At 34.2% G+C, this 20733-nt stretch overlaps 1 protein-coding gene across 1 annotated transcript; it reads right to left on the reverse strand.

Annotated features, from left to right (window-relative positions):
- Positions 1-17035: 17035 nt before the first annotated feature.
- Positions 17036-18666, reverse strand: LOC112034204 (stemmadenine O-acetyltransferase). Its single transcript, XM_024067003.2, has one exon. The coding sequence runs from the start codon at positions 18568-18570 to the stop codon at positions 17275-17277; it is 1296 nt and encodes a 431-aa protein (XP_023922771.1). The 5' UTR covers positions 18571-18666; the 3' UTR covers positions 17036-17274.
- Positions 18667-20733: the final 2067 nt, after the last annotated feature.

Below are 20733 nucleotides of genomic sequence, written 5' to 3' on the forward strand. Positions count from 1 at the left end.
CCAATCATGAACACCTATGGGCAATTCATAAAAGCTGTGTTCGATAAGGTGTAGCACTTGTACAGCAAGATTAAACGATGTGTTGATTTCAAAAGAATAAGAAAATTACAAGAGAAAATCAAAGGAAAAAGGAAAGAAAAAAGAATTAAAAAATGCATTTACATGATTGCAAGCGTGTTTTCTAGAAGATATTAGAGTTATATGATGTAACTCTTTAAGTGATAGTCACTTTCAAACCAATGTGATTGATAATGTAGAAAATTTTTTTAATTACTATCTACTAGTTGCACAAACTACACACAAATCTTTGCTAAATTCTGTACATATGATTGTGTGTTAACAAATCTGGCCATCTTTAATTGCATATGATTTGATGTGTAAATGCACAAAAAAAAAAAATTTGTTTTAGTTGGGAATTGGAAAATAAGATTTTCATGTTTTTAGAAGTTTAAATTATGTTATTTTAACTTATTGATTGGTTTTGATACATGCATTTAAGAGGCATCATGTTTTTAAAACTTTTCTGAATCATGTTCATATACATTGAGTCTTAAAAACTTCATTTCAAGTTTTTTTTTTTTTTCCTGCATAAAAATTTCTAGATTTATAAAGTTTTAGAATTTACATTGTTCGACCGATCAAAGATGCTCTCGATCGATCAAAAATGTTCAGGTTTTAAAGCAAAAACTCTCTACCTAATTCGATTGTTGTTCGATTGATATTCGATCAATCAAAATTGCCTAGGAAGTTTTTTCGATTAATGCTCGATTCCTTTCAACCGATCGAAACTGGAAAATTTTTAGTTTTTCGTTTCTTGACCAATCTATTTTTTCATGCATCATTTATGATAGGATTCACATGCATTCCATTATTTTCTGTGTCCTTCTTGCATTTTTTCAATCATATCTCTCATAGAAATTTTCACACATAACATGCATACACTTTACTAAATTGGCTATTCAACTTTATCTAAAAATTGATTGATTAATTTTAGAGTTCTGTACATTTTAGTATATGCTATTATTTTCTTGAAGTGTAACCTGTTGAAAACTAGATTTTTTTTGGGATATGGTGGATATTAAATGTGGAAATATTTTCTCTACTCATGAGGTTGATTTGAGTTCAAAATACCTTGACACATGAAAACATTACATGCTGAATTTTTATATCATTGAGATCTAATTTGTATAATCTTAACTTATTGTACCTGGAATGTTTGCATGCATTTGTTTATGGGTCACATTGTGTCAAGTTTGCATATATTGAAAGAGATAATATTTGTATTCATGTATATTCTCAACTTATTTTTCAAGTTTGGTCCAAATCTTTTTAGTTTTCCCCACCTCCTAAATTTTTTCCAAAATTATTTTTTCCGAAACTTGTTGCTCTTTATAGGGGGAGAAAGATGTTTTTAAAACCTATGCTATTTATAGGAGGAGTTGTTGCTCTTCATAGAGGGATTTGCCTCTAATTTCTATAGAGCTGAATTCTTTGGTGTTCTATTAGTTCTCTATTTTCTCTTATCCTCTGTTATGTATGTTTTCTGTTAACATTCTTAATGAGTTTTCTTTGACAATACGTGACAAAAAGGGGAGAAATATATGAAATTTGGAAAAGGTTTATAACTGTTTTTATTTAGGGGGAGATGGAATTTTTTTTTGAAAGGGGGAGAAAAACAAGTTTTTTTGTATATCTAACTTAGGGAGAGAGTTAGTTTGCATGTTTGTTATTTGCTGTTATTGCATATTTGTTCTTTATTGTTTATCTGTCTTTATTCCACACATGCGTTGATGTGCTATCTTGAGTGTTTTAGGAAAGACATGTATATTCCGATCGAGACCTTCTGTCTCTTCTAGCAACCTTTAGGTTTGAAGTATTAGATATGGATTTGTGATGTATTTGGGCATTTGATTATGATTGGGTTGTTCTTGTATTTGAGCATTTCATATTGTATGTAAGTTGTCACAGATTGCCAAAGGGGGCGATAGTTAGGTTCTAAAAGTTTAGAACAATTGGCAAACCGTGAGTACAAACTTGTCTAAATATAGATCTTAGAGTTTATAAGATTTATTAGACATTGCTCAACGTGTTACAAGTCAGAACACAAAAACATACAAGCTGCAAAAAGAAGAATTCAGAAACATGCCAAGTTCGACCGATCGAGAGATAGGCTCAATTGATTGAAACATGGGTCTGCAAAATTTTAATTAAGTCCAACTGCTCATTAAGCCCATTAAGTGATTAGGGTTTCAAATCTATTTTACATAGTATTTAAAGGAAACCTTAAGGCACATTTTGAGAAGACTTTGGAAGTGCTCTTGTGATATCTAAAAGGTATTGTATCTTCCTCTTTCTAAGTCACTACCAGAAATCATTCTCATACCATTAGAACCAGTAGATCTAATGTTGCTGCAACAAGATCAACAACTGCTGATGATCTAAATCTTCAAGGATGGTCTTAATGTCATGCCCCAAACCCAAAAGGGTCCAAAGCATGAAAAAACCAAGCCTTCGAGAGAGGCTGTATGGGATTTTTTTTTTTTTTTCTTTTCTTTCCATTTGATAAAGTAAATAAATATATTGATCTCTCCACAATGTAAGTTAGAACTTTATGACACATTTACAAGCAATAAAAACTACAAACCATATGTCTCCAAATATACTTAACAATTCAACACTCCAAATAAAATAAACACAAAGTCACGATCCTCTCTAAAGTACACTACCTCAACACAAAATCTAGGCCTACCACACTCACGGCTAACAAAGTCCAAAGCATGAAAAACCAAGCCTTCAAGAGAGACTGTATGGGATTTTTTTTTTCTTTTCTTTTCTTTCCATTTGATAAAGTAAATAAATATATTGATATCTTCACAATGCAAGTCAGAACTCTATGACACATTTACAAGCAATACAAACTACAAATCATGTGCCTCCAAACATACTTAACAATTCAATGCTCCAAAAAAAATAAACACAAAGACACGATCCTCTCTAAAGTACACAACCTCAACAAAAAATCTAGGCCTACCACACTCACGACTAACAAACCTCAAGAGCCCAATCTCTAGTAGTAGCTATGGCTTTGATAAATTTAGTAAGTTGAGTCACCAACACTTTATACCACAAATCTCTCACTTAGCATAGCACTTTAATCACCACCAATAAACTAAGCTCCATGCCCAACATATAGCTAATTTATCTAGAAAACTGTTGGACAGTGGGATGAGCTAAAACTCAGTAAGTAGCATAATTAATGGGGGTGGGGGAAATGCAAGTTTCATGATAATGAGCATTTTATAAAACATGCTATAATTTGGAAATTTCCATTTAATTTATGCAAAATCAATTTCATTAACAACATGACAAGAATGATAGAAATAATATAGCACCAAGCTTCTCAAAATAATTATGAAACTATATTTTATTCACTGTAAGCCATAAAAATATCAAATACTATTTCGAAACCAAAAACCTCATCCAATGTGCCACAAAGACAGAAATGTTACCAATACATCATACTGCCACAGACAATTCAGAACCCAAATACACTAACATGATATGTACATCTTTTAACATGTGGTCTATTGGCCCTGCCTAGCCTCATCCACACCCTTAAGAATTTACCTATTCCGCCCATGGGTAGCAGGGGATAACGCGCCATGTAGTACATCTTTTGCATGTGGTCTCTTGGCCTTACCTAGCCTCACCCACACACTCAAGGATTTACCTTTTCCCCACATGGGCATCAGAGAATGATGCGCCACACAATACCCCTTTTGCATGTAGTCTTTTGGCCCTATTGGCAGCAACCTCACCCATACACTCAGGAATTTACCCATATCATGCAAAGTGGGAGCCTGCAACCTATCTTGTTGTCACAAAGACGGGGTAATCACACATCACAAAGACGCCAAAACCATACTTCCAAGTAGTTTCATAAGATATTTCAATAATCAAAGATCCACAATTTTCTCAAAGTCCTCAAAACTATTTCGTGTCAAAAATGTTTTGCATCAACTTTCCCAATCATCAAAACATCTTTAAATTTTCCAATATACCATAAAATCCATGAATTCCATTCTCAAGAATTTGATCAAAGATGCTAGTATTTTCCATGCTAACAAATCATGCATTTCCCCATATGAAATAAAAAATATGATGCACTTTCAATGCCTCATGCGTTTTTAATAAATGATTAACAATAATAGTACAAATAGTAAATTTTAGGAAAACCATGAATAATGTTCCAAAATGGATTTAACTATAAAACAATTGAGTACAATAACGATTCATTTTCAAAAATCCCATTAAGAAGCCACTTACCTCAGAAAGCCAACCAATTTTACCTCAACCGGGCATCACAACACAAGCGAGAAACTCAATCCTATAACTGATATAGGCAATTTATCAAATACCTAGCATGCAACAAGCATAATATACATATTAATTTAAACAATTTCATAATCAATACCATCAACTTTCACATATGTCAAAATTTTTCCCAAAATGCAAGGAACTCACTTTCAAAAATCAGTCCAACTCTCAACATAAATAAAAAACCCATATGATTTCTCAAGAAACCTAACTCACATGGTTGCCAAACATAACATCAAATTCACCTCATTAAATTAATAGCCTCCAAATAAAGTCTTAAATGTCCCAACACCTCAATAAAACATCCCTTAAAACAAAACCCACAACATCAAAGTCACAAATAAAGGAGTAAATGGTGGCTAGAGGGACGATCTAGTGGTGGCAAATCATGAGAGATGAAGAGGGAGTGAGATTTGAGTGAGAGGAAGGGAGAGGCTGGTAGCACAAGAAAAATGAGAGAGGGAGAGAGGGAGAGAGAGATCAACGTGAAAATAAGGAAGAAAGGGGGAGTGGGGGGAGGGGGTGACTTAAGTTGAAAATCTTAATTACCAATTTGCCCCAAAAATATCTTGTGAGTAAAAGTCCAATTTGCCCTTCAAGCTTCTTACAAATTACACTTAATAACCGAGGCGTTACACTTCAAGTCACAAATTGGAGAGTTTGTGTTGCTAAACCTTTGAGTGGGATCTCAAAGTCACAAACGTGGGTGTTTGTGCACAGAAAAATGAAGAGAGAATGAGTCTATGATTTTGGAGCTTACACATGGTCATGTCAATAAGTTACTATGTTGACACCTCATTTTGCAACCCGCATTTAACCTCACTAGAGGGTAAAATGGTAATTTTGCCTTAAAAATATATATCCTGATTCTGACCATTAGATCCTTAATCTCATTTCACCAAAATAATCTTGATGTTGTAACGATCAAATCAACTGGTCATAAACTCTAATCGGACCACCCGATTGAAAGTTATCATCAAATCAAGTTTTAATGGCCGAGATGCACTATCACAAATTGAGTCCGACTATATGTGATTATGAACAATTGATTTCAATTGGTTATAAGTATAATCAATTTTAGATCAATGATATGTCATAATTTGATTGGTTAGGATTATATTTTATGGTGAGGTTGCATACACCTAATTAATTAGATAGTTAAACATTAATTATTCAATGAGTAATTTGCGTAATTATCTTTTAATTAGAGTAAATTTTGAACCAATTAAGTCTGAAATGGGAGTAATTGGTGCCATTTAATGTTAATTGGGAGCTAATTTGAGACCTATTAATGTTAATTGTGCTGAAACCATTTTCTAACAAATGACCTCTGTTCACCATTTCATCAATATCTCTCCGAATATTTTAAATCTATGAATGAGGTTAATTTTCTCAGAAATTAGACATCCGGGACTTCAATTTGAGTATAAGAATGAGAAAATTATTATCAGAATTGAGTTAGATATGATTTTTTGAAATTGGCTCTACAGGCTGTTACAGTAGTTACGAGAAAACCAAATTTTGGCTTGCTCCTCACTCCCACCAATCTCTCCATTTAATGCACCAGATTTTTCCCAATGCTAAAATGAGGTCTACGTTCATGATTCTTTATCAACCTTCATTAAATGGCCTTCCATTCATATTTCCTCCACCACTACTATATAAACTCTCCCTCTTCTTCATTCCAAGACACAAAAACCCCCTCTCTTCTCCTCTCTTGAATTCTAGGAAGTTAAGTAGTCTTGTCATATCTTGGTCTTCTTGAGACTCAAGGTATTGAGTGAGACTTACTCTTCCTCTCCTAACTCTTTTTTTCCTCCCCTCTTAAGACCTCCCTCAAGAGTCTCCTCCTCCACCATATGAATCTTGCATGAAGGTATAATCTATTTCCCTAATTGTCTTTTATGTTGCCATGATGAGAATTTAATATTAAAGCATGATAGTAACTATTTAAATTCTCTTGAATATGTTTGAATGTTCTTAAATGTTCTTATGTGTTCTTCATATGTTCTTGGTTGTTCATCACATATTCATACATAACACTAGTTTTGATTTTAAATCTACATCAAAAACATGAAAAAAAATGTTTGTTTAATAATTTTTTTTTTTTTTAATCCTTGAATCTAGGATATCACCATCTACACACATTCATTAGAATTTATTTTTCAATCCAAATGAAATGCTTAATAAATTGAATTAAGATTTATCACATGCACACACAATGAATTCAACATGCAAATTGATTGATAACATATTAAATGATGTGATATGAATGTTAGCCACCATAGTCTAGAAGACTGGTTTCACCAGGTAAGGTGGGTGCCTAACAGATTCCCACCTTGTAACATAGCCTCCAAACTTAGATCAAAAGCTAGTAGATCAAGTGCTTATCTATGTAATTTTCAATTTCTAGATAATAATTAAGAAACAAACCTATGTAATTTATCTTAGATTGTATCTAGGACCAAAGCCATGTAATTTCCTATAATCAATGTAAATTCCATTTCAAATTAATAAAATGAAGAATTTTTTAATTTTGGTTTTCTTATTTATCCCAATAATTAAATAAGTGGCGACTCCGTTGTAAAATCCTTAATCTAAAGGGGTAAATATAACTAGTCGAACCTCCATATTGAGAGGGAATAACGCGACTCCACCCATTCACGTGGGTTTGGCCCAACATTCCATAAAAAAGGGTGTCGGAGGCACGGTCTCTCATAGTGGCGACTCCACTAGGGATATTGAGGGCTAAGTTTCAATTAGATTATGTTAGCCAACCATGTCATTGTTTGTTTATTGTTTTTTGTATATAATATGTTTAATATGTCATTATTTTGCTTGTCATGCATCATTTGCTTGAATGAAATTTATTTTATTTGTATGCTAGCCCAGAAGCCCGGTAGTATTAGCCATGGATTGTGGTTTGGCCCAACATTCAGTTCTGTTTTAACTCCAATCTGTAATTGTATGTTTGGGCTTTATTTTCTCACAACTCTAGACATATAAAATGATTATTTTAAGGGCCATCAAAGGTGACACAAGTTGCATAAGTGTTGAGCAAAGTTTGTTCAAAGCAAATTGTGACTAGAGACATAATTTGCCCTAGTTCATCTTTCTTATGAAGTAATTGCTGTGTAACCACTTGTTGTGATAATAGTGAATTCTTGAAAGTTGTGATCTTAAAATCACCTAGTGGGGTTTTTGCCGTATAGGTTTTTCCCATTCGTAAACAAATCATCATGTCAATTTATTTTTCGCTGCATACTTAGTTTAATTGGTAATTTGTTTATGCTACCACGCGTTTGCATGTTAATTTTATTAATTAATAAACTTGGCTAATTAATCAATTAATTCATCACAAGGGGCCAATTTTTTTTTTTTTTGGCCTATCAGAGTAGGCACACTCTGATTAGGGTTAATCTTTGCTGTGTGATCCATTGACCCCTATTGTCATAGCTACAACCAGCTTGAAGAGATCTTTTTTTTTCAAATACATCTTGTTTTTCTAATCTCTACTTGTTTAAGTGTATCAGAAAATGAAAGTCTAAAAGTTATTTGAATTCCGTTATGATGACTACTGGTAAAGATCTTAGGTTGACAAAGAAGAAACTAGACTATCTCAAAATGAAAATGTGCAAAGGAATTCGTCTGAGAAAAGTGAAGGTTAAAGGCTTAGGTCATAAAAGGCAGATGAGAGAAAACACCATTCCCACTGATCTGTCATCTAAGCGCGAAGTGTGCTTCATGATGAAGTCCGCATTTAAGGTTATGGACACATGTTTGTGGTTACCTTGACAGCGGTTGCTCGAGACACATGACTGGAGACCGATTTCTCTTCAAAGTTTTCAAGTTTAAAAAAGGTGGCAATGTCACTTTCGGTGATGAGAGCAAATCAGAGATTAAAGGAAAGGAAATCATCTCTCTACCTGGACTGCCAAATATTGCAAATATTTTATATGTAGAAGGTTTGAGAGTGAACCTATTAAGTATAAGTCAAATATGTGATCAAGACTTCATGGTGCTATTCTCAAAGGGAAAGTGTCTTGTCATGGATGAGTCAAGAAAGAAACTCATAAGTGGTGTTTGCACTCTAGACAATTGTTATGGATTGGTTCCTGATGCTGATATTGTGTGCAATAGCATTCGTTTACCAAATAAAGATCTATGGCACCAACAAATGGGACATGCTAGTTATAAATATCTCTCTATTGTATCTAAGCATGAATCAATCTTGGGGATACCAAAGCTTAGTAGAGTAAGCAATGTGGTGTGTGGACCATGTCAACTTAGAAAACAAACGAAAGCTAAGCATCTGGGCACTCAATTATTTATTACATTTAGACCATTGGAGCTTCTACATCTGAATCTTATGGGTCCGACTAGAACCGAGTCTCTTGGTGCTAAAAGATATATCATGGTTGTGGTAGACGACTTTACTAGGTACACTTGGGTTATTCTCTTACGATCCAAGTCTGATGCTCTTGAGCACATTGAAGCCTTGTACACAAGATTGCCAAATGAAAAGAGCCTGAAGATTGATCGACTTCAAAGCGACCATGGTAAAGAATTCAAGAACTCTTTTATGAAGTCCTTTTGCACAAGATTAGGTGTATCTCAAGAATTCTTTACTCCTATTACTCCTCAGCAGAATGGTGTAATAGAAAGAAAGAACATGGTTATTCAAGAGATGGCCAAAGCCATGTGGCACAATAAGGATGTGGCAAGAAACTTGTGGGGAGAAGCCGTAAACACTGCATGTCATACAGTTAATAGAGTGTACTTCAAACCCGGTACCAAGAAGACTCCCTATGAGTTATGGAAATGAAGAAAGCCAAATGTGAAGTATTTCAGAATTTTGGGAAGTACTTTTTTCATCCTCAAGGATAAAGAGAATGTGGAAAAATTTGACTCCCGCAGCGATGAAGGAATATTTCTGGGATACTCCTCTATAAGCAAGGCTTATCAAGTATTCAACAAAAGAACCATGAAGGTCATGGAAACAGTGAATTTCGTTATTGACGAGTCTTCAAATTTTAGTTTTGAAAAAGTTAATGAGGAATTCCCTAAAGAAATTCTTCCTTTTGAGCCCAAAGAAGTTCAAGAAATTGTTGAACAAGAATCTGCATCTTCAAGTACTCCCGGTACTCCAAGTATTGTGGAAGATTCTGCAGATATACCCACTTCACCAAATTCTGAATCCCATGAAGAAAAATGACCTTCTTCTAAGATTAAATTAAATCATTCTCTTGAAGTTGTTGTGGGAAACATAAATGAACTCCATTAAGAAAGCATGCAGTTGATAAATATGTTGCTAACTTTATGTCTTATTCTTGTTATTTGTCCTAGGTTGAACCCACTAAAGTTGAGGAAGGTCTTTAGGATGAAAGGTGGGTTGAAGCAATGTATGATGAACTGCTTTAGTTTTAGAGGAATGATATCTGGACTCTAGTACCTAGACCGGAGGGTGAGCACATCATCAACATAAAGTGGATATTCCACAATAAGACTGATGAGGAGGGCAATGTGATCCGCAACAAGGCTCGACTTGTAGCTTAAGGATACTCACAAATGGAAGGAGTAAACTATGATGAAACATTTGCCCCAGTTGCCCGTATGGAGTCCATCAGAATTCTCCTAGCTCTAGCATGTCACTTAACGTTCAAGTTTTACTAGATGGATGTAAAGACTGCTTTCTTTAATTGGTTACTTAAAGAAGATGTCTATGTGACTCAACCAAAAAGATTCATTGATCCACACTTTCCGAATCATGTGTTGTACCTCAAAAAGACACTTTATGGTTAAAACAAGCCCTTAGAGCTTAGTATGATCGTCTCACACAATACTTGGTGTCACATGGATTCACAAGAGGAAAAGCTAATCAGACTCTATTCATCAAAAGGGAAGATGACAAGCTGATGGTTGCTCAAGTCTATGTTGATGACATCATCTTTGGGTCAACTAAAAATGAACTTACTCATAGCTTCTTAAAACTCATGCAAGCAGAGTTCAAGATGAGCATGATTAGAGAGCTAACTCACTTCCTTGGATTACAGATTCGCCAACAAGATTCAGGTATATTCCTATCTCAAGCTAAACATGCTAAAATTCTTGTGAAAAAGTTTGGTTTAGAATCTGCTAGTTCTGTTAAAACCCCTATGAGCCCAAATGTCAAACTCACTGTTGACTTGTTAGGTAAAAGTGTTGATTCATCTCTTTATAGAAGCATGATAGATAGTCTTCTTTACCTTACTGCTAGTAGACTTAACATTAGTTATAGTATAGGATTGTGTGCTAGATATCAGGCTAATCCCAAAAAGTCTCATATGATTGCTTTGAAAAGAATCATAAAGTATGTCAAAACCACTGCCGACTTTGGTGTGTGGTATAGCAAGGACACAAATGATGTCTTAGCTGGGTATTCTGACCCTGATTAGGCTAGGAATACTGATGATAGAAAGAGTACATCAGAGGGTTGTTTTTATGGGGGTAATAATCTTGTCTCCTGGATAAGCAAAAAGCAAAAATTCATCTCATTATCCCCTACAAAAGCTAAGTACATTGCTGTCGGTAGCTATTGCACCTAACTCCAATAGATGCAAAAGCTCCTCCATGATTATGGTATTTGTCAAGAGCATCTTACCATCTACTGTGACAATACCAGTGCCATGAATATCTCTAAGAATCTAGTCCAACATTTTCGAACTAAACACATAGAGATTTGACATCACTTCATTAAGGAGCTTGTCGAAGATAGTACTCTCACTCTTGAGTTTATACACACAGATAATCAGAAGGCTGATTTGTTTACCAAACCTCTTGACAGCAAACGTTTTGAATTCTTTCTCAAAATATCGGTGTCATCTCCATTGATTGATCTCTTTCTCTCCTCCTTCCTCCTCATGCATTTGCATCTAGTTTTTATACTTTGCTTTGTTTAACATATTTTTGTTTGTTTTCAATTTTGTTTATTTTGTTTTTGATATAAAAATAAAATCAAAAATTGACAAATCAAAAAAATACAAAAGCAGTGTGTGTTTGTGTACATTAGTACTTGTGTACCTTGGATGACCATTAAAACAAAGTTTTCTAAATTTTGTATCTCTTGTAGCTTAGATGAGCATCTCTATGCACAACTAAGCAAGTAAGTTTTATGGCTCATGTTTGTAATGAGTAAGATTAAGTAATCTCTTACACTTAACACTCGTTTCACTCTTTTTTACAGGAAGGACTAGAAAATCCTAAGAGAAAGACATAAATAATCATCTTACCACTATTGCCCACCAATCATGAAATGACATTTGTATGTTTCGGCATAACAAAAGTGCAATGTCAATGACATTTGTGTGCTTCGGCATAGCAAAATTGGAATGTCAAATGCTTAATATCATTGAGTATTTCTTTTCTCTCTCTTATATGCCCATGCATGATTCGCTTAAAAAGAAAAATATGCAAAGAAAAATAAAAAGAAAAAAGATCAAAATGCTTTATATATGATTGCAAGCATGTATTCTAGGAGATGTGGGAGTTATAGGATAAACCTCGAAGGTGATAGTCCCCATCAAACAGTTATGATTGTGTGTAAGTTAAAGTGATTTTTTCATATCTCAAATTATCATAACATGTATACACTTATGCAATCTTGCGATGTTTTTCACACACAACACACAATATTCTTTGCTACCTTTGATACATGTATAGGCACAATGTGATTTGGCCATCACAAGGTTTACATATGTTAATATATGCTCACTAAACTATCTTGACTTGTTTTTGAAATATAAAATTGGTTAGACTTGTTTAGTGTGTGTGTGTGTTTTTGGGACCTATGTGCTTAACATTTTTTTTGGGTTAAGAGATGATTTTAAGAGTTCAAAATGCTGTTTGGATCATTGGTTGAGTTGCATGCTTGATTGCATTCATATCTGTGTTTCTCTCTTCTTGAAAAACTGTTTTTAAGCAATCTCGATAGCTCCTCAATACCTCTCGATACCTAGCCTATCTATCGAGCTCTTAAGTTTCTTTTTATTGCAATCTCGACACCTCTCGATAGTTAGGTGGATCGATCAAGAAAGTTCCTGTCCCCTTGATAGCTCCTCGATACCTCCTCAATCCATCGAGCTTACTTTGCTGTGGACACCTCTAGACACTTTCTCGATAGCTGCATCTGTCTAAGCTTTTAAAGCTCAATGCCTCTTTCGACACTTCTCGACACCTCTATCTATCAAGATTTACTAAACTTCTATATATTTGTTCAACGTGATCCGGTCTCATTTCTCTTCGATCTCCCTCGATAGACAGACTTCTCTCACACTCCCAAACTCGTCTCACTCAACCTCTTCATCTTCCCTACTCATTCTTTGGTCTTTTTATTGCATATTTCATAGGTATGATCTCTTTTCAAGCCTTTAATTATACATTTCATGCATTCTGACCTAGATATTGGGATTTGTTGAAAATTTTGTTGCTTTTCAAAATCAAAGAGGTTTTTGCAAAAATTTTGGGATGGCCTTTGTGAAAATGGTTCTAAATCATCATGCATTGCATCTCATTTGCATTATAACAATGTTTCATGCATGATAGTTGTGTGTTTACTTTGTTAAACTAATTGTGTGCTGTTAGGATTAGATTAGGCTAAGCCCATGATGTTTTTACTATTGCATATCACATGTTTATGCATTTTCATGCATACATACCTTACATTCTCTATATTCTTATATATTGATTGTATTTGGTGCTTTTCTGCGTATTTCTTTTTCTCCATCTTTCTCTCTTGTTTACGTTAGTTGCGTCATGGAACCTAAGCGTAAATCTACTCCGTCCCAAAACCCTCTTCATTCTGAGGCATCTTCGTCTTCTAATCCTACCCCCTCTTTTGTTCTGTTTTGTGATGAGGTTGCCCGAAAGGACTTCTCAGAGAACTTTTCTTGACAACGTGTTCATTCGGAATGCCGAGTCATTTTATCAAACTTCTCTGACACTAACCTACCCATTGTCATTCACAGTAGGGGTTGGAAGTCACTGTGTGACGTCCCAATCACCTGTCCATCCGTGCTGATCCAGCAGTTTTACTCAAACATGCATAGACTTAATTATTCAATACCTCTTTTTTATACTCGCGTTTGAGGTACGTGTATAGTGGTCACATTGGAGTTGGTATCCGATGTGCTCCGTGTCCCGAGGGTAGAGCATCTTGACTATCCCAATTGTTAACGTCTAAGGACTGTGTCCAATGATGAGATGATTTCTACTTTTTGCGAGTGCCCTTTTGATTGGTGTAATAGTCAGTTTACTCCATGTTCAACCTTTGCTAAAGGTCCTAGATTCATGAACATGGTGATGACTTTTGTTTTGCACCATCTTTCTCATTATAACTCTATCACCGAGCCCTATGCTTAATTTTTTTCTTTCTTTGTTAGAGCATCTCACTATAAATTTTTCCTCTCATTTCATTCTTTCTATCATAGATGTCTATAAGGATATAGCACCCCGTGATAAGCTCATCTTTCCCTTAGCTATCATAAGGATCTTAAACTATTTTTCTGTTCCCTTTCCTATTTCCGACCACTTCTCCGTTATGTGTACCATCGACGCCGCTACCGTTAAACAGAGCGAGGTGCAATTTTGACCAAGGCGGTTTGGTACGGCAACTCCTTCCACTCCTTCAGCTCCATCCACCTCAGCTCCCTCTACTTCTGCGAGAGGTGTGACCCTTGATGCAATCATGGCGCAGCTTCAGCACATGGATGCTCACCTTAACACTCTTACTGATGAGTTATGTCAGGTGAATACCCGTGTTGGCCGTATTGCTAGACGGAAGGCTCGCCTTGGCGGCTTCGTAGAGTCTCCCTCTCCTCCTCCCAAGGCATCCGAGGATGACGACGACAACTCCGACGACAATGATGATGATGAGGATGGAGATGCTAGTTCTTCCAACATTGACGAGATGTCTACTTTACACTCTTACCCTTTGTCACTCATGACAAAAAAGGAGAGTAGTGCTGGTTATAAGAGTAGTTATAGTTAGGGGGAGGGTTAGTATAGGAGATTTTCGTTGTGTACATTAAGGGATGTAGTGAGGACTTGATGTATTTTTTTTTCTTTTCTTTCTATTTCAGATACATCATATCTTGTATATTGGTCCTGTGACCATTTTGACATACATTGCACTTATATTCTTTTTATATTGATGTATGTTTTTCTTTTCACCTATCTCTCCGTGTGTTATCTCTTTTTTTCTTTATACACATGTTTCTTATTACTTGTATGTAATCTATTATTTCTGTTTCACATAAAGATGTCTTGATGAATGTTTAAAGTGTTTCAGAAATACAGGTTGTCAAAGTCCACTTGCCATAAAATCTCTTCTTGCAAAGTTTTTCAAGAGTTTGTGTTAGGATAGATTTTATTGTATTCAACAAGTGAATATGATTTGAGTGATTTATGACTTCTCTCATATGTTCACTTGTTAGTTGTGGTTTTGTCAAAGATTGCCAAAGGGAGAGATTGTTAGGACATATATGATTCACTTGTTAGGAACATATGTCACTACTTTATGTAATTGGCTAATCTTTTAACAAAACACACTTTACTTGTATTTGGGTAGATCTAGGATATGTTTAATACTTCAAAAAATTTGTTTCAAGTTCAAATGCTAAAGTCATGCAAGTCTGTCCAAGATTCAAGTGCAGAATATGATTCACTTGTTAGGAACATATGTCACTACTTTATGTACTTGGCTAATCCTTTGACAAAACGCACTTTACTTGTATTTAGGTAGATCTAGGATGTGTTTAATACTTTAAGAAATTTGTTTCAAGTTCAAGTGTTAAAGTCATGCAAATCTGTCCAAGATTCAAGTGTAGAAAATGCTATTCATTAAAGCTCGACAGCTAGCTATCTATCGAGGCTTGAAGAGCTGTTGAAGCTCGTGGCTCGATAACATCTCAACAAATAGGATATCTGTCAAAGTTTATGAAAAACAGAGTTTTAGTTCTGTTTTAACTCCAATTTGTGATTGTATGTTTGAGCTTTCTTTTCTCACAACCCTAGACATATAAAAAGATTATTTTAAGGGCCATCAAAGGTAACACAAGTTGCACAAGTGTTGAGCAAAGTTTGTTCAAAGCAAATTGAGACCGGAGACAGAATTTGCCCTAATTCATATTTCTTGTGAAGAAGCTGCTGTATTTGTACATCGTAGGGTTTTATGACCAAGCATCTTCTCGATCTTCATCGTGTGATGAACTGAAAAATTTTACAGCCAACGACCTTCTCTAGTTGGTGATTGAAGTCGCGTACTAGGATCCACGCAATTAGTTAGTCACATAATGGGAGCCGTGCATTACAATGAGAGATTGTCACTATAGAACAAGTCCAATTGGGTAATGGAATAAAGGTTCAACTGTAGGTTGGTATAAGATACTAGGATTTCTTTACTTATAACCGTTTGTTGTGATAATAGTAGATTCTCGGGAGTGATGACCTTAAAATCACCCAGTGAGGTTTTTACCGTATAGGTTTTCCCTATTCGTAAACAAATTACCATGTCAATTTATTTTCCGCTGCATACTTAGTTTAATTGATAATTTGTTTGTGCTACCACGCGTTTGCATGTTAATTTAATTAATTAATAAACTTGACTAATTAATCAATTAATTCATCACAATGGGTCAATTCGTTTTTGAGCTATCAAAATAAATATTCAATATCATTTCAAAATAGGAGAACTTCATTAAAGGTCACATGACAAACCGTAATCATCACAAAGACGAAGTCATTATAAAATTAGAGTTGTAACAAAGACATAGTAGTCATCATAATTCTCATATTGAAGGACAGAGAGAACCTTACAACTAAGAGAATCCCCATTAATGGGGATGTCAAAGTCAATGCCATTGATCCTCAACACTCTTTAACTATCCATCCCAGATCTCAATTGGATTTTGATGAGTTAAATGTGTTTGAGTCAGGTTTTTAATAAGCTTAAGGCTCAATGGCCCCTATTAGGGGCAAGGTCTATACCAAGTCCCTAATGTACATTGCCAATATCATTAAGGGGCAAGCTACCATACCGTTAAGTCTATTACGTTAAGATATTGCATTCAAGAGATTATTGCTCAAAAGTTAATTAATCACTCCACCTGCTTCAATGATCAACTCCAATACTCCATCCCCAACCAATATCTGTTTTGATGAGCAACAATTCTACATTTTACTTTTGTGAGCAAAAATTCCTAGGTACTTTAGAAACACGAAAAAATTGTATTCCTTCCTCTTACATTTATAGTGGATCTCATCATAAATTTATAAGCGAAGCCCATTATGAATGTGAGAAGAGAGAGTATCATTTTCCGTAGGCCAAAAGTATTTAAGAATTAATTTTTGTGAGCATCGACTTTGGAACCCATGTTATAATTTTGAACATTCTTAATAATTAAAAATATATATTCTAGTCTAGATATTTTCTAGGTTTTAGTTTTTTTCCATGTGTATTATACATGTCCTTATTTTGTATTTCTCCTCTTGTTACCATTCTTTAAAATTTTGAATCTTATGTATCCCACCATTTGTCCTACATAGGGATTGAAACTAAGTTACACTACCTCTAAGAAACTATATAGTTATAACTACATCTAAATATAAATGAAAATCAAACCTATGGCAATAATATTTAACATTTTATTTGAATAGTCATCTTTCTTTTAAAGACAACGAGATAATAACTTAATAAGCCATTTAGGCCATGACGGTGATTATCACCCAATCCGTTAAATGAAAATCAAACCTATGGAAATAATATTTAACACTTTATTTGAATAGTCATCTTTCTTTTAAAGACAACGAGATAATAACTTAATAAGCCATTTAGGCCATGACCGTGATTATTACCCAATCCATTCATGCAGAAACTTTTGCTGATGAAACATAAGCCAGAAGCTCATTGTCAACTTCAAATTTAGCCATGTCTTCCTCCTTTAGGTTGATCCATACCTCTATTCCATTCCCAACTTTGGTGTCGAAGAAAGTAACTAGATTCTCGTACAACAATTTTGCCGAGCCAACCCATGCAGGCTTGCCCCACCCAAAATCAGCTTCATATACTGGAAACCTGCACAAACTTGTGAAAGCCAAGGAGACCACCTCCCCTCTGATGAGCTTTTGCCCGTGCTCCTTTATAAAATCCATATGCCCACCATTCTCTAGGAGATTTTTCACATAGTTCTTGTTAACTTTCTTTAAGGCATCTCTTACTGGAGTAATCACACTGTAAAACTCATCCTTGCTGTCCCAGGGGACTGTGGAGGCTGCAGGCAAGCCCATGTTTCCAAAGATATATTCTGAAAGAGGGGGATCCATCCTCGTGCGCAGGTTCGCGATGTGAAATACTGCGTAAACCTTATTGGGGTCTTTCTCTGGTTGAGTTGCAGCAACGAAACGACTCCATATAAAAGTTGATACAGCCTCCACGCGAGTTGTACGTGGGTATTCAATGTTCTTGTTGTCTGTGTTGTATTTGGCTCTAAAAGCCGCTATGGCTGTTGCATCAAAGACAAATCTTTTTATCACAATCTTGTCCTTTCCGATCCCACTTCTTGCACCAGAGCTAGGTAAAGTCACAGGTGGAAAGAACTTGGCAGAATCAAATTGTGGAGGCGGTATGTCATCGCCACAACCACGAGCAATAGCAGCCCAACTGTTGAGGAACAAGAAGAACGAGGAAGCATCGGAAACCTTGTGAGCAAAGACCAGACCCAGCACCATGCCACCACAGTTGAAGGTGGTGACTTGAACAGCTAAAGCAAGATCATTGACATCATCCAGATCAAATGGAAGGAATTTGTTGTCCTCAGCAGGTGACGGATCCTCAAGAAACTCAGAAAGTTTGCAATTGGCCTCGGCTTCAACATAGTGAACGCCCTCATCGTTGCAATCAACGTAAAGATTTTCCTTAACCCGTCCTGCTAGAGGATAGAATCGTGTTAAGGTCTCTGACAATGATTTCTTAATCACGTCATGGCGCTCTAGATTGCTATAATTAGCAGTGCCATCTTTCGGGTAAAAGAGAACGAAAGGCATGAAAACTTTGGGTGTAATTTGGTCAATGCAAGAGAGTTTGTGATGGCGGAGGTGTTCAGGGGTTGGAAAATCGGGTTTGATGGAGTCCTTGGAGATAACTTCCACTTCAACCTTCATTGTTTTAGTAGAAATTAATCTCAAACTGTTCAGCAAAACAAGGGTAGAGCTAGCTAGGCAGAAGTAGCTGCTGGGATTCAGTGATGAAAAGCCACCGTGGCCTTCATGGTTATATAGCAAAAATGTTGGTACTGTGTCCAAATTTCATTGCTGGGTTTATTGGTTTTTCTTTGTTTAACATTGATTAAGGGTACACGATACGTGAGGATTACCTACCGCAAGAAAAGGAGACGGCCAGGTAGTCCCTCAAAGTCAACCTGAACGGAATAAAATAAGTTATTTCAGGGTTATACAAATTCTTTTATCACGTCAACCTTTTAGAATTATTTGTATCAACTCATGGATAGAAATTAAACAATGTCTGAATGTTTATCAGCAAATAAACAACGTCTGTATTACTTTTTAAATAATACTGGAGATAATATAAATCCTACCGTGTAAACACTATTATAATAATGTGTTACCAACTATAAAAATAATTTTTTAGATATGTATCGATATTCTATATAAAATGAAAGATATGTGAATTTTTATTGACCTTCTAATATTTTGCTAAGATTAGAGTCTTACAATTTTATGTGTCATTATTCTTATATATATTTTTAGCTTAATTTAAATTCAATTATATAATTAAACTCTCCATTAAAATCATGGTATATCATTTTTTTCTTTATGATAAAATTTGGCAACAAATTTAGTTGTTGCTTAAGTTTACGATTACTTTCAATATCTTTTTATTGTATGTGAATTTAAACAAATTTATTATTGAATTACATTTTCTTCTTATATTCTCCATGTATACAAAATTTCAAGAAAATCATAAATCAATAGTTATGTCATCAATCAAATATTTAAATTTCAATTTTTTATAATCTAAAAATATACATAACTAATAAGTTTATGGATCGTAATTCAAATATCATCCAATTTGCAAAAAAATTGAGATATTTGTTAAAAATATAAAAAATATGCAATTCAATGATTAGAAATTTGATTTTTCTTTGTTTAACATTGATTAAGGGTACACGATACATGAGGATTACCTACAGCAAGAAAAGGAGGCGGCCAGGTAGTCCCTCAAAGTCAATCTGAATGGAAATCGGGTTAGGCAATTTAAGTGAGCATAAAATAAGTTATCTTAGGGTTTACAAATTCTTTTATCACGTCAACCTTAGAATTATTTCTATCAATTCATGAATAGAAATTAAACAATGCCAGAATGTTTATCAACAAATAAACAACATGTGAATTACTTTTTAAATAATACTTGAGATAATATAAATCCTATCATGTAAATATTATTATAATAACTAGTTTATAACCCCATGCATATACATGAATATACTTAAAAGATATACATTCAGATATATAGTATAATTCTTACATATATAATTTAAATATTTATTGGTAGTCATTCTTTTATATATATATATATATATATATATATATATATAATATATATATATATTAACTGTTTAAAAAGTCTTGTAAAAATATTGTTAGGTAGAAAATGTAAATTGACTATTTTTTTTATTTTTTTTAAATTTGTTTATGTTCATTAATTTAAGACTCTTTGGTTTTGATACGTAATAACTCACTTGGATAGATATTTATGATGTGATCTCACATTCAACTCCAAAATTAAGAAATAAAACTCTCTCTAAAAATAAATAATTTAGGATACACGGCACAAAATTTGATTTCAAGTGTAAAATCTAATTGAATTTTCTCTAAATTTTACTTAGTAATATATATATATATATATAGATATAGATATAGATATGTTGCCAACTATAAAAATAATGATTTAGATATGCATCTATATTCTATATAAAATGGAAGATGTTTGACTTTCTAATGATCTTCTAATATTCTGCTAAACTTTTAGAGTATCACAATTTTATAAGCCATTATTCTTGTATATATTTTTAACTTAATTTAAATTCAATTTATAATTAAAATATCCATTATAATCATGTTAAATCTCTTCACAAAAAAAAAATCATGGTATATAACTTTTTTTTTATGATAAAATTTGGCAACAAATTTAGTTGTAGTTTAAGTTTAAAATTCCACTCATTGTTGTAGTTTAAGTTTACTTACCAGCTAAGTTAAAATAAATTGGGATCTACACAAGCCACCATAGAATGACTTTTAAACAAT

This window comes from Quercus suber, unplaced genomic scaffold (assembly GCF_002906115.3).
Source record: "Quercus suber isolate HL8 unplaced genomic scaffold, Cork oak 2.0 scaffold_1050, whole genome shotgun sequence".
NCBI classification, from domain to species: domain Eukaryota; kingdom Viridiplantae; phylum Streptophyta; class Magnoliopsida; order Fagales; family Fagaceae; genus Quercus; species Quercus suber.

Excerpts from the sequence above, each read along its gene's own strand:
- LOC112034204 (XM_024067003.2), bottom strand. The coding sequence starts at position 18,570 with ATGAAGGTTGAAGTGGAAGTTATCTCCAAGGACTCCATCAAACCCGAT.